We start from the raw sequence: 13832 nt of genomic DNA on the forward strand, positions 1-13832 counted from the left end.
AATCCAAGCAACACACTCAAAATGATGGAGTAACTCAGCAGGCCAGGCAGTACCTATGGAAAAGAGTACAGTCGATGTTTTGGGCCGAGACCCTTCAGCAAGACTGGAGGAAAAAAGATGGGGAGTAGAGCTAAAAGGTGGCGGGAGGGCAGGCAGAAACACAAGGTGATAGGTGAAATCGGAAGGGGAAGGAATAAAGTAAAGAGCTGGGAATTTGGTTGGTGAAGAAGATACAGGGCTGAAGAAGGGGGAATCCAATTGGAGAGGACAAAAGGCCATGGAAGAAAGAAAAAGGGGAAGAAGCATCAGAGGGGGGGCAATGGGCAGGGAAGGAGATAAGGTGAGACAGGGAAAAAGAGATGGGGAATGGTGAAGGTGAGGAAATCGATGTTCACACCATCAGATTAGAGGCTACCCAGTTGGAATAATAGGTGATGTTCCTCCAACCTGAGTGTGGCCTCATCGCGACAATAGAGGAGGCCATGGATAGACATATCGTAATGGGAATAGGAAGTGGAATTAAAATGGGTGGCCGCAGGGAGATCTCACTTTTTTCTAGTGGATGGAGTGTAGGTGCTTGGGCACCCGGCGATGCAGAAATTCGCAAATGGATCATAGCCAGACTCAATCAAGACCCTAATATGATTCTACAAGCTGTTACTCAAGAATATCAGCGGTTTATCAACCTGAAACATGATTTCAACCTGGTTAACCAGAACCATGTCAATGCAGCTTCTAATGACTCAGACATCATCACTCAGCAGGTTTTCAAGTGGCCAAACACAGCTGATTGGGACTGTGGTACATGGCATTACACAAGAAACTGCCAATACAAGAAATACACTTGCTGCAAATGCCAACTCGAGTCACAAAGAAGGCTTTTGGTATCCTTCACTGTCTTCTAAGTCAGTGAAACACAAGGCCAAGAAGTTTCGAAAGCCATCAAAATCTACAAGGAGTTTAATGATCATGTTCGAAGTTGACTTCACTCCCAAGAGTTGATACATCCACATATTTATCAACAATTAGTTGGTCAAAGTACAACTCCAAATGCACAGAGCAGGTCTTGAGTCACCAACTATTCAAATCAACTCATCACTCTGCTTGCAGTGCATCAGGTGGAACAGTCCAGCTGATTGGCGAACTGCACTGCATGGGAACCAGGTCAATGGCGTATATTGCCTAACAGCCCAGCCAGATCTGAATGTTTTTGGCATTGACTGGATGGACAAGCTCGATCTCTGGAGCATCCCTCTGGATGAGGTCTGTATGGAGACACAGGCCATTCAAATCATTTCAGTCAATGCCATACCAACATCAGTATGTGAGATCATACAACAACAGCAACAGTGTTATGCAACAGTGTTTCAAGAAGGCTTAGGCAGTTGCACTGAACTGGAAGCAGAATTCCATCTCCATCCAGACACAAAGCTAGTCTTCTGTCGCAAAGGATTGGTACCATAAGCTGCCTTACCAGTTGTGGAGCAAGAACTAGATTGCCAGAAACAAGCTGCCAACTATTCACACTGGACAGCTCCAAAAGCCATTATCGAGAAAGCCAATAGTACAGTGAGGCTGTGTGCAGACTTCTCAACTAGTCTCATTACAGCTTTGGACACACGCCACTACCCACTGCTGGTACAAAACTGAATGGTGGTCACTACTTTGTGATGTTGGATTTGGCTGAAGCCCATCTCGAGCTAGAAGAGGCAGAAAATACACAGGAGTTTCTTGCTATTACAACACAAAGTATTGTTTTCCTTCCTCTATCTACCTTTTGGGGAAAAGGCAACTCCTTCAATTTCACAACAGTTTATGGATCCACATTATCAGGGATGTTAGGGTCAATTCACTTAATGGATAACACCTGTGTGTGTGACTTGGTTTAACATGCAGAGGCTGATGCATGGCCAGCCACCACACGGTCCTTGACAAATCAGTGGTCAGACACCAGCGGCATGGAATGTAAGACAACTGGGGACCTTCAATGCTGCAGTCTTCCTCCTCATCTTCTACCAGATCAGCTCCACCATTGAGGTCTTGGTTTAATTGCCCCTTTATCTGGAACCTCCACCTTGACCTTAATGGCACCTGCATGTTTCTGAAGTCCTTCATCACTGTTAAGAGTAATTGCTTGTAATTGTACATACGAAGGTACAAGATTATAGTTCATAGAAGATAGCCAAATTATAAAGTTGCTTTGTTACTGTGAAAAGCTGAGTGTTGGGTAGGGGCCAAATTACAGTTAACAGCCACTTTATATGGTACAACTGATTATTAATGCAAATATCAATGACCCTATGATGTGGTAACAACTGAATACATAAAAGCGTGCAGACATAGAGGTTCAGTTATGATCTAAGTGACTTTGACTGTGGAATGATTGATGGTGTAAAATGGGGTGGTTTGAGTATCTCAGAAACTGATGGATCTCCTGGGATTTGCACACATAACAGTTGATACAGTTTACAGAGAATAGTGCTAAAAACTAAACAACATCCAATGAGTGGCAGTTATATGTGAAAAAATACCTTGTTAATGAGAGAGGGCAGAGGAAAACGGCCAGACTGGTTCAAGCTGACAAGAAGGCAACAGTAACTCAAATAACCACATGTTTCAACAGTAGTGTGCAGAAGAAAACCTTTGAACATATAACACATTGAACAGCAGAAGACAACAAACATACACTCAGTAGCCACTTTATTAGGTACAGAAGGTAACTATTAAAGTGGCCACTATGTGTAGTTCATAGAAGTCAGCCAAATTATGAATATGCTTTTTTGCTGTGAAAAGCTGACAATGTTGGGTAGGAGCCAAATGATAGTATAGGTATTTACTCTGTATAATTAGAAGAACTGCTTACCTCTTTACGAACCATACTGCACTCTGATTGGTCTAGAAGGATATTTAGCAGCGTACCCCATAAACCTCCAGAAATGTTTTGACAGCTGGCTGCCAATGCAACACAGCCACCTTCTACCAGTGTTAATGCTGATCCAATGCCCAAGCTGCCAAAACGAACCTAGCAAAATTCAAACAGAAACTAATTCATACAGCAGGCACTGTTCAAAAATTTTACAATGGTCTTAGCACTCGCAAAACACATATGCTGTATATTTCAAATGAATGGCATGAATAGAAATATTATATAAAAATGGCACAGATATGAATAAGGTTCATTTAAATGGGCTATCAACATATTGATCTGCCACTGAGTTTACTTTTCATGACTTCAAAACCTTAAAGCTAGATAGTTCCCAAGGGCCCAATGGAATATAACCCAGGTTATTGACAGGCAAAGGAGGAGATTGCTTGGGCCATGAAGGACATAGTTGTACGCTCCTTATCTACAGAAATTGTCCTAAAATATTGGAGAATAGCCAATGTTGCTCCTCTGTCTGAGAAGGCCACTATGAGAAAACTAGGAAATCATATGCTGGAGAGCCTTAAATCAATGGTGGAGAAATTACTGGAAATGATTCTTAGAGATAGCCTTGTATCTGGAAAACCATAGACATAATAGGGATAATCAACATGGCCTTGTGCAGGAGAAGTCAAACCTTACAGATTTTTTTTGAAGATGTTACAAAAATGACTTATGAAGATAAGGCAATGAATCTTTATACATGGAGTTAAATAAAGATTTTGACAAGTCCTTCCCTAGGGATCATGGACCAACTTTTCTCACCATTTACATTTACATGTATTAACAATTTGCTGTGGCCTGTTGGCATGCACAACATACAACAAAATTACAAACATTAAAGAATAAAGAATAAAAAAAACAAAGTTGATGCAAAAGAATTAGGGCACAGGATGACTTGTAGACTGGATTCAAAATTGGCTTTGTCACAGAGGCAGACAATAGTGGTTGTAGGTGTTATTCTGACTAGAGGACTGCGACCAATAGTGTTCCACTAGGGTCAGTGCTTAGACCTCTTTTGTTTGCTATATACACAAGTGACTCGGATGAACATAAACAATAGGTGGTTAGTAACTATGCAGACAACACAAAAATTGGCAGAACTGTGGATAGTGAGAAAGGTTCTCAGGGACTACACAGGATATAGACATATCGCCAGAGAAATGACAGTTAAAGTTTAATCCAAGCAAGTGTGTGATCAAAAGGGAAGTATACAGTAAACGGTAGGACCCTTAAAAGTACTAATGTACAGAGGTATCTTGGGGTGCAAAGTCAAAGCTTCTTAAAAATGGTAAGCATGTAGATAGGGTGGTAGCTATGGATAGCATTCTTGCCCTCGTTGGTTGGGGTGTTGGGCTTAAGTCAGGAAGTAATTTTACAATGGTATAAAACTTCTGTTGAAGTTAGATTTGGAATATTGAGTGCAACTCTGGTTGCTGCATTACATAAAGGATGTGGAGGCTTTGGAGAGAGAGCCACCAGAGAGATTCACCAGGATGCTGACTGGGTTAGAGAGCATTAGCTAAAAGGAGGAGTTGTATAAACTTGGAATCCTTCCTCTGGAGCATCGGAGGCTGAGGGATGACCTGATGGAAGTATATCAACTTAAAAGAGGCATAGTTAAGGTAAACCTTGACAAATTTCTATAGATCTGTAGTAAAAAGTATATGGACTGGCTGCGTCACAGCCTGGTATGGAGACACCAATGTCCTTGAATGGAAAGTCGCATAAAAAGTAGTGGATACAGCCCAGTCCATCATGCTAAAGCACTCTCCACCATTGAGCACATCTACATGGAGCATTCTTGCAAGAGAGGAGCATCCGGCATTGGGGACACCCACCATACAGGTCATGCTCTTTTCTTGCTGTTGCCATTCAGAAGGTGATACAGGAGCCGCAGGACTCACACCACTAGGTTCAGTAACAATTATTATCCCTTAACCAACAACCTAAAGACTCACTTTCAAGTACTCTTCAGCTCATGTTCTCAATATTTATTATTTATTTGTTATTATTCTTTCTTTCTTTTTGTATTTGCAGTTTGTGTTTTTTTGCATACTGGTTGAATGCCCGGTTAGTGCTGTCTTTCATCATTATTCTATGATGAATTTACTGTGAATGCCCACAAGAAAATGAATCTCAGAGTTGTGGATGGTGACATATATGTACTTAGATAATGAATTTATTTTGAACTTTGAGATCCTAAGTCTTTTTATCCCCTGGTTGGAAATATCAAATACCAGAGGAAATAGCTTTAAAGTGAAAGGGGAAAATTTTAAAAAGTCAGGGTGCAGAACACATCTAACATGCCAAAGAGAGATGTTATGAAAGTGATGGCAGGTGAGGACATTGATCCAATCATTGTCACTAAAGAGGTAGTGATGAGCAAACTAGTGGGTCTAAAGGTAGACAAGACCACTTGTGCTGATGGGATAGAGGCAGGAAAGTTGTTTCCATTGGTTGGTGAGACTAGAACTAGGGGTCAGAGCCTTAAGATTCAGAGGAATAGATACAGGAGAGAGCTGAGAAAAAACTGCTGTTCCCAAAGACTGGTGAATCTATGGAATTTTCTGCCCATGGAAATGCCCTCATTAAATATATTTAAGATATGGTTAGATATATTTTGCATAACAGGGGAAGTAAGGGTCATGGGGAAAAGGCAGCAAAGCAGAGCTGAGTCCACGGCCAGAACAGCCATCATCTGACTGAATGGCAGAGCAGGCTTGAAGGGCCAGATGGCTGACTCCTGCTTCTATTTAGTATTCTCTAATGAGGTCTGTGAAGCAAACATTTTTTATAAACAGAGAGTGACAGATGCATGAAATTAATTGCCAGAAGTGATAGAATCAATGACAGTAAGCATTTAGACAGAGAAATGAACAGGCAGCAATGGAGGGACAGAGACCACGTGCAGTTTAAATTTGTATCATGGTGACCACAGACATCACGGGCCAAGGGGCCTGTTCCATGTTCTATGCTTTAAGTTAAGAGTACTTCACTACCTGCAAGGTAAAATGTTGGAACTGATACTATGCAGAAAGCAAAGAGAAACCTCTGCAGAGCAAACTCACATAACTAGGAATAAGATGACGACCAGATAATTAATTGTTAGCACTATTTTAAAATACAGATCAATTTAATGGGGATAACTCCCAGAGCAACACACACACCAAATGTTGGACGAGCTCAGTGTGTCAACCAGCATCTATGGAGAGGAATAAACAGTCGACATTATGGACAGAGGCCCTTCGTTGGGAATGGAGAGGAGGCGAAGGGGTAAAGAAGCCAGAATAAGGTGGTGGGTGGAGGGAATGAACAGTAGATGTTTTGGGCCGAGACCCTTCAATAATACCAAAAGGTTGACTGTTTATTCCTCTTCGTATATGTTGCCTGACTTGTTCAGTTTCTTTAGCATTTTGTCTCTCTCTCTCACTCTCTCTCCAGATTTTAGCATCTTCAGAACCTCTTGTGGTTATCACTTACACAGTCTTTGATTCTCCTTCACCTTACACTCACTGACACTTTTTGGTCTCCCCCTTTTACTCAGACACCCACACTCTGATCCCTATCACTCAATGTACCCACCAGATGTCTAATACTTCTCACCCATACTCCCTCACTTTCTTCTGCTGTTCTTCTCTGCAAAGGCTATCAAAACAGTGATTTTCACCACCATTTCCTCATCCATCAATATAATTCCTCTTGTTTCAATCTGAATGGGGCCTGAATTAACTTGTGTCTAGCTTGAAGAACATACGAGTTTTTCTAAAGCATTCTTTTAGTACACCACTAGAAAGTTGTGACCTAGGATTTTGTAAGCAGGCTTCTAGCCTGGTAAATGCACCTAGAATCTTCTGACTTAACAGCAAATCTGGAACTAACAAATATATTGTATTTCAGTAACACCACAAATGAACACTTAATGGCAAAATGACTTGCTTCAGCAGGAAATAAACAAATATTGTCACCTCTCTCTCTATACAAGAGGAGAAATAAAGTTCATAAATTGTTTTGGTTTATTAGAAATAAGAATCTGTTCTCTACAGCAGAAGATAAATTTTTGACCTGGATAGGAGGCAGCCAGAAATAGGAAAAGGGAGGTAATGGGCAGATATTTGTACTGTTATATCATGACAGCTGGCATCTTGAAAGATCTTCAATAGAACTGCAGCTCTATTTATATATGACTTAATTGATGGGAATGAAAGTCATATATTCAAGTTGCCTTAAGACACAAAGAAAGGTGGTGAGCACATGAATAGAATAATTCAGTTGAAAGGGTGATTCTAAAAGTTTGTGTGAATGGGCAAAACAGTGGCCTTGGAAGAAAAGGAGATGCCATCCACTCTGACTTTAAAAAAAAGAACATGCTTCCTTCTAAATAATTAGAATCAGGTTTATCACCACTGACACATGCCGAGAAGGTTATTGTTTTGCAGCAGCAGTACAGTGCGATACATAAAATATACCATCAATCACAATAAAGTTAAATAAGTAATGCAAAGAGAGAGCAAAAACAGTGACGTAGTGTTCATGGTTTCATCAACTTTTCAGAAATATGATGGGGGTGGGAGGTGTTGGGGCAGAAGAAGCCGTTCTAAAATGCCGAGTGTGTATCTTTGGGCTCCTGTACCTCCTCCCTGATTGCAGTAATGAGGAGTCCGGGTGTGGGAGATCTTTAATGATAGATGCTGCCTTATTTGAGGCATCGCCTTTTGAAGATACCTTCAATGTTGGGGAGGCTAGTGCCCACGAAGGAACTGGCTGTATTTATAACCTGCTGCAGCTATCTCTGATCCTTTGCTGCAGCCCCTTCATAATAGATACTGATGCAATAATAAAAGCCACAGATAGTGGAGTTCTAAAGGAACTCTGGAGTCTATTAAAAAGCCATAGACAGGATAAAAATGCTGCCTTGATATCGAGAGAAACAGAAGTCATGTTTTGTTCTGCTATACAAAGCCCTTGTTAGGCCACACCGGGAATACTGCAGGTATCTTACCTTAGAAAGAAAAGGTTGATCTTAAAAGGACTGCAGCATTGATGTAACAGAATAATACATGGACTTAAAGGATTAGATCACGAGGAGGGATGAAAGAAAAAAAATCTATTCTGAAAATGTAGAGAGTTGAGGCATTACTTGATTGAAGTCCATAAGATAGAAAAGAAAATTGATAGACATAGACATGTACAAGAGAGTTTACACACCTCAGGGTCTCGGTCAACCCACAGAGGAATTAGCCAGGCTAGGTCCAATCGTGGAGCTACGTGATCCTCATTGTTATGTTCATAGACCAACGACCACATGGATATCCAATCCTAAAACAGATATAAAATAAAAGCTGAAATAAACTCCCTTACTACAATGGTATTATTAGAATTATATGTAGATTCTAAACTAAACAAAGACATGCATATGTAGTTTCTAAAAAGTACTTGCACACTATTTCACAGATGATTCAAATCTGTACTGGTTATTCTTAGAATTATTTTTTGTTTAGCTTATTTAAAGACACAGTGTGGTAACAGGACCTTCTGTCCCAATTACCATGTGCCTAATTAACTTACTAATCTGTAGTCTTTTGAATGAGGGAGGAAACTGGAACACCCGGAGGAAACACACATAGTCACAGGAAGTACATACAAACTTCTTACATACAGTGGTAGAATTGAACCTGGGGTCACTGGGGATGTAATAGCATTATGCTACCATGCTACCCGAACAAACTGATGGATGCTCATAGATCTAACTACCATGGCTTAGCCTTAGACAAAGCCAACTGTGAACTAATTTGTTGATTAATCTAAAGGAGACACATAAACGAAGCACTGTAATTCCTTTAGTTTCTGCTTGCTTTTTCACAAAGTTTCTCATCATACAGGAAATATATAAACAACTCCAGATTTTGCTACACCCATCATTAAAGCCATACTTCACCTAAATGAACTCACAAATCACAAAACTCTTTGGCCCTAACCTTATTATGAATTCCGAGTTTCTATGTTCAATGTCCATTCTGCAGAATAGTACTTTAGCCCTGCAGAAAACCAATGGTGATAATCTCTAATCCTCGCAAGGTATATGTGTCTAAAGAATGACCTGTTAACCTAGCAACCAAATTAGCTTGAACTGGCCTCGATAGTACACCTAGCCGCTTGGCTCACATGAATGATGAGGATGGGTTGCCTTATGATGGTAGGTTGAGCAATCTCCTTGGAGTGAAGGAGGGTGACAGGTGATTTGATAGAGGTGTACAAGATGATAAAGAGATAGAGATCAACATAATTTTAAGGTGACTGGAGGAAGTATGGGGGAATGTCAGAGGTACGATTTCTATAGTGGTGGATGTGTGGAATGCTCTGCCATAGGTGGTGGTAGAGGCAGTTACATAAACAGCATTTGGTAGGCACATAGATGATAGAGAAATGGAGGCCTATGTAAGAGGCAATGGTTAGACTGTTCTTAGAGCTGGTTAAAAAGTCAGCACTACACTGTGGCTCAAAACGCGTGTAACGTGTTTATGTTATCTGGAAAATCTATTGAATCATCCACTATGCACAAAAAAAAAGTCAAAATACTGCAACTCCTGAGACAGTTCATCTGATTTTGTATCAAGTTCCCACATTTGGACAGAAACCTGACATAAACAGCACAAATGTTGTCACGAAAGTCCCAGAATACCCTAGGGATGAGCAGTAGTATTATGTCTCCTTAATAATTGATCATTAATTAGTAATTGTTGAAATATGGAATATGAAGATTTCAACAGCACCTTTCATGAACTCTGGTCGTTACGAGCACTCAAAAGCAAAAGAAGTACATTTTGTACCCTGGTCACTACTGTAATGCAAAACAGCATGGTGTCCATTCTACTAATGAAAATTATATTATCATCAAAAATGAATAAGGATAACCTATCATTTTTAAAAAAATGAGAAATGAATCAAAAGCTCCATCAATTGCTTCTCCATCAGCACTTAGTCGTGTTCTGCATGATATCCTGCCTAACAAAGGTGAAAGCTATCTCTCACAGATTGTGATAATGGAATTGTGTAACTAATTGTTAGGGGTAGAAAAATGGATCAAATTATAGTTAAACTGAAAAATTACTGCTGCATTTCTGAAATATTACAGTTTGGCTGCAAAAGGCAGAAGAGTACAAATTCTCTGGAAAGGTACATTTAGTGACATTCAGACCGTTGGGAAGCTATATTGTTTGATATGCTGTAGGGTTCCAAGTCATGTGCCGTAGCCTTTCAGTTCATAGAGTCTTGCAAATGTAGTCTTCTTTGGCAAGTAGGTTAAGAATCACTACTTTAAGGGAGGAAAACTTAGATACTGCTGGCAGTGATAGCCTAGAAATTGTGACCCTCACTTGAATTCCTCCACCATTCACCAACTCAGCTCTCTTACCATCTCAGCAATACAAAGATTCAGTGCAAAAGTTGTCACAATTTGATCAGGAGCTTTGTTGAATGCTGAGCTGTAGTCACAGAGCATCCTGATGTATACATCTCCATTGTCTAGATGTTCCACAGCTGAGTGAAGAGCCAATGAAATGGCACCTGCTGTTGATGCATTGTGATAGACAAATTGGAGCTGATCCAAGTCACTCTTCAGGCAGGAGTTGATATGGTTCATGACCCACCTCGCAAAGCACATCATCATCATAGCGCTACTGGACGATAGTCATTGAGGCAGGTTAACATGTTCTTCTTAGGCACTGGTATAACTGAAGCCTGATAGAAGCATGTGGGTATGTCAGACTGCTGAAACAAGACTTATGAACATATCAGTAAACAATCCAGCTAAGTAATTAGCACAGGTCTTCAGTACTCATTCAGGTACACAGTCTGCCCATCATTGAGCACATTTACAAGGAGCACGACCACAAGAAAGCAGCAACCATCAAGGACTCACCACATATCCCAGGTCATGCATTCCAGAAAGGATGCTGTCTTTCTGAGGCATCGCTTTTCAAAGGTGTCCAGGATGCTGTGGAAGCTAGTGCCCATGATGGAGCTGACTGAGTTTACAATTTACTGCAGCTTTTTCTGTTCCTGTTCGGTGGCCCCTCTATACCAGAAGGTGATATAACCACTTAGAATACTCTCAATGGTATATTCGCAAATGTCTTCAGTGACGTAACCAATTCTGCTCAAACTCCTGTTATGCCTTTGTAATTGCATCAATATGTTGGGCCCAGGATAGGCCCTAAGAGATATTGACACCCAGGAACTTGAAACTGCTCACCCTTCCCACTTCTGATCCCTCAATGAAGACTGGTGAGTGTTCCCTCAATTTCCTCATTAAGTCCACAATCAATTCCTTGGTCTTACTGGCATCAAGTGCAACATTGTTGCTGCTACACCACTCAACCAACTGATCTATCTCACTACTTCGTGCCTTATCATCACCATCTGAAATTCTGACAAAAATATTTGTGCCAACAACAAATTCATAGCTAGTGTTTGAGCTGTGCCTAGCTGCAGAATTGTGGCGCAGAGGAAGTAGAGCAGTGGTCTAAGCATGCATCCTTAACGTGTGTCGAGTGTTAGTGATCCCCACACACAGTGTGGTCTCAGTGTGGAAGTCAAGCATCCTACTGCAGAGGAAGGTACTGAGGCCCAGGTTTTGGAGCTTGATTGTGTTGAACACTGAGCTGTAGTCAATAAACAGTAAGCCTAATGTAGGCAATACCATGATCCTAGGCGAGTGGAGAGCCAGTAAGATTGCATCTGCAGTGGGTCCAGGTCGTTCCTTAGGCAGGAGCTGATTCTAGCCATGACCAACCTCTCAAAGCATTTCATTACAGTTGATGTAAGTGCCACTGGACGATAGTCTCTGAAGCAGTTCATGCTGTTCTTCTTCGGCACTTGTATAATCATCACCTTTTTAAAGCATGTGGAATCTCCGACTGCAGCAGTGAGAGATTGAAGATGTTCTTGAACACACCCGCCCACTGGTTCACACAGGTTTTCAAAGCCCTCGCAGGTACACCATCAGGACATGATGCTTTGCGAGTTTTCTGACATTGGCTTCTGAACCAGAGATCACAGGGTCACCAGATGCTGCAGAGATTCGCACAGGTGTGGTTTTATTCTCCCTTTCAAAACTTACATACAATGCATTGGGCTCATCCAAAAGTGAAGTATCACAGCCATTCATGATGTTATGTTTTGTAGGATATAATGGCCTGCAAACCCTGCCAAGCTGATGTGTATCTAATTCAGTCTCTACCCTCAATTGGAATTGTTTCTTTGCACTTAAACTAGCCTTCTAAAGGTCATACTTGGACTTCTTACATAGTTCTGGATCACTGGTCTTGAATGCCACAGATCCAGCCCACAGTAAACTACAAATCTCATGGTTCATCTACAGCTTTTGGTTTGGACATGTCTGGTATGTTTTTGAAGATACACACTCATCCAGACAAGTCTTGAAGAAGTTGGTGACAACTGTGGTGTACTCATTCAGACTTGAAGATGAAACCCTGAATACTGTCCAATCTACCAACTCAAAGCAGTTCTGTAAGCATACGTCTGCCTCCCCTGACCATACCTTCTTGGTCCTTACCATTGGTGCTATGATCTTTAGTCTCTGCCTATACATGGGGAGTATAAGAACAACCAGATGATCAGACTTTCCAAAGTGTGGATGTGGGATGGTATGGTAAGCATTCACAATGATGATATCACAGTGGTCAAGTGCATTGACTCCTCTGGTTCCTCAGGTGATACATTAGCAGCAGTTGTTCAAAGACTTCTTCAAGCTGGGCTAGTTCAAATCTCCCACAGTGAATGGGGAGGTATCAGGGTGTGTTGTTTTGTGCCTGCTGATTACGTTGCTCAACTCTTCCAGTGCCTGCCCAATGTTGTCCTGTTTTGGAATGTACACTGCTACTAGGATGATGGTCGAAAACTCCCTTGGCAGATAAAATGGATGATATTTGACCGCTAGATGTTCCAGGTCAGTTGAGTAGGGCAGAGACAGAACCACTGAAGTTTAAGCATACTCCACCTCCTCCACTTTTAAAAGACTCAGTTGTCCTGTCTATGCAGAGAATGGTGAAACTCTCAGGCTTCAGCAGTGCTGCATCTGAAATCTCCAGTGTGAACCCATCTTTATGTAAAGCAGAGCACACAGCAGTCCCTAATGTCCCTTTGGTACAGCAATCTTGCCCTGAGAGCTTCAATTTTATTTCCCAGAGACCGTCCATTCGCTGGCAGGATAGTTGAGAGTGGAAGTTTCAGTCATACCTGCAGCGGTCAAGGTTCCATTTTCTTAAAGGAAAACGGCATTCGCAACCAAAGGCTGCCATTTGAGTTTTATTGATTTTGAATATTGATAGATTTTTTAAACATCCTAAAACATTGCTGCTTTCTCAAGTACCTATGGCTGAGACTGTGGGTTTCAGCTGTTGTAATCCTAGACAGGAATATTTGATGATTCCCGGTGCAGCTGCACACAGACTCATCAATTAATGGCGCTATCTTTCACAGTATGAACCTGATCTAAATGCATTAAAATCCCTTTCATGAACTAAAGAAATAGCCATAACATAACAATGACCTCACCCAGGCAATGGATTGGAGATGTGCATGGTATTTTAATTGTTTTGACTGCAATTGCAATGTCCACCTTGCCATTCACCAATCACTGCTCCCATCTTGTGCTGTGACATTGGATTATTCCGGTATTCTTTCATCTGCACTTATTAGAGTGAACATGAAGAACATGCTTCCTGTAGTGGTTTAGTCTAGGACCAGATGGCACAGTCTCAGAATACAAAGATGGATGACCCTTTACAGCAGAGATAAGGAGTGTGTGACATCTCTCTCTCGAGATAGATAGAGAAACTGCGGCATGCTAAACTATTGGGTAAACAATACTTTTTGCAGACTTCAG

General features: G+C 41.2%; 1 protein-coding gene across 1 annotated transcript in view; it reads right to left on the reverse strand.

Annotated features, from left to right (window-relative positions):
- Positions 1-13832, reverse strand: part of rttn (rotatin) — a 243030-nt gene that overhangs the window by 80534 nt on the left and 148664 nt on the right. Inside the window, exons 30-31 of the mRNA XM_073051703.1 lie at positions 8132-8242; positions 2864-3022 (exon numbers count right to left, since the gene is read on the reverse strand). Coding sequence (XP_072907804.1) covers positions 2864-3022; positions 8132-8242 — 270 coding nt within the window. The remainder of the gene's footprint in view (positions 1-2863; positions 3023-8131; positions 8243-13832) is intronic.

This window comes from Hemitrygon akajei, chromosome 1 (genome assembly GCF_048418815.1).
Source record: "Hemitrygon akajei chromosome 1, sHemAka1.3, whole genome shotgun sequence".
Taxonomy (NCBI): Eukaryota; Metazoa; Chordata; class Chondrichthyes; order Myliobatiformes; family Dasyatidae; genus Hemitrygon; species Hemitrygon akajei.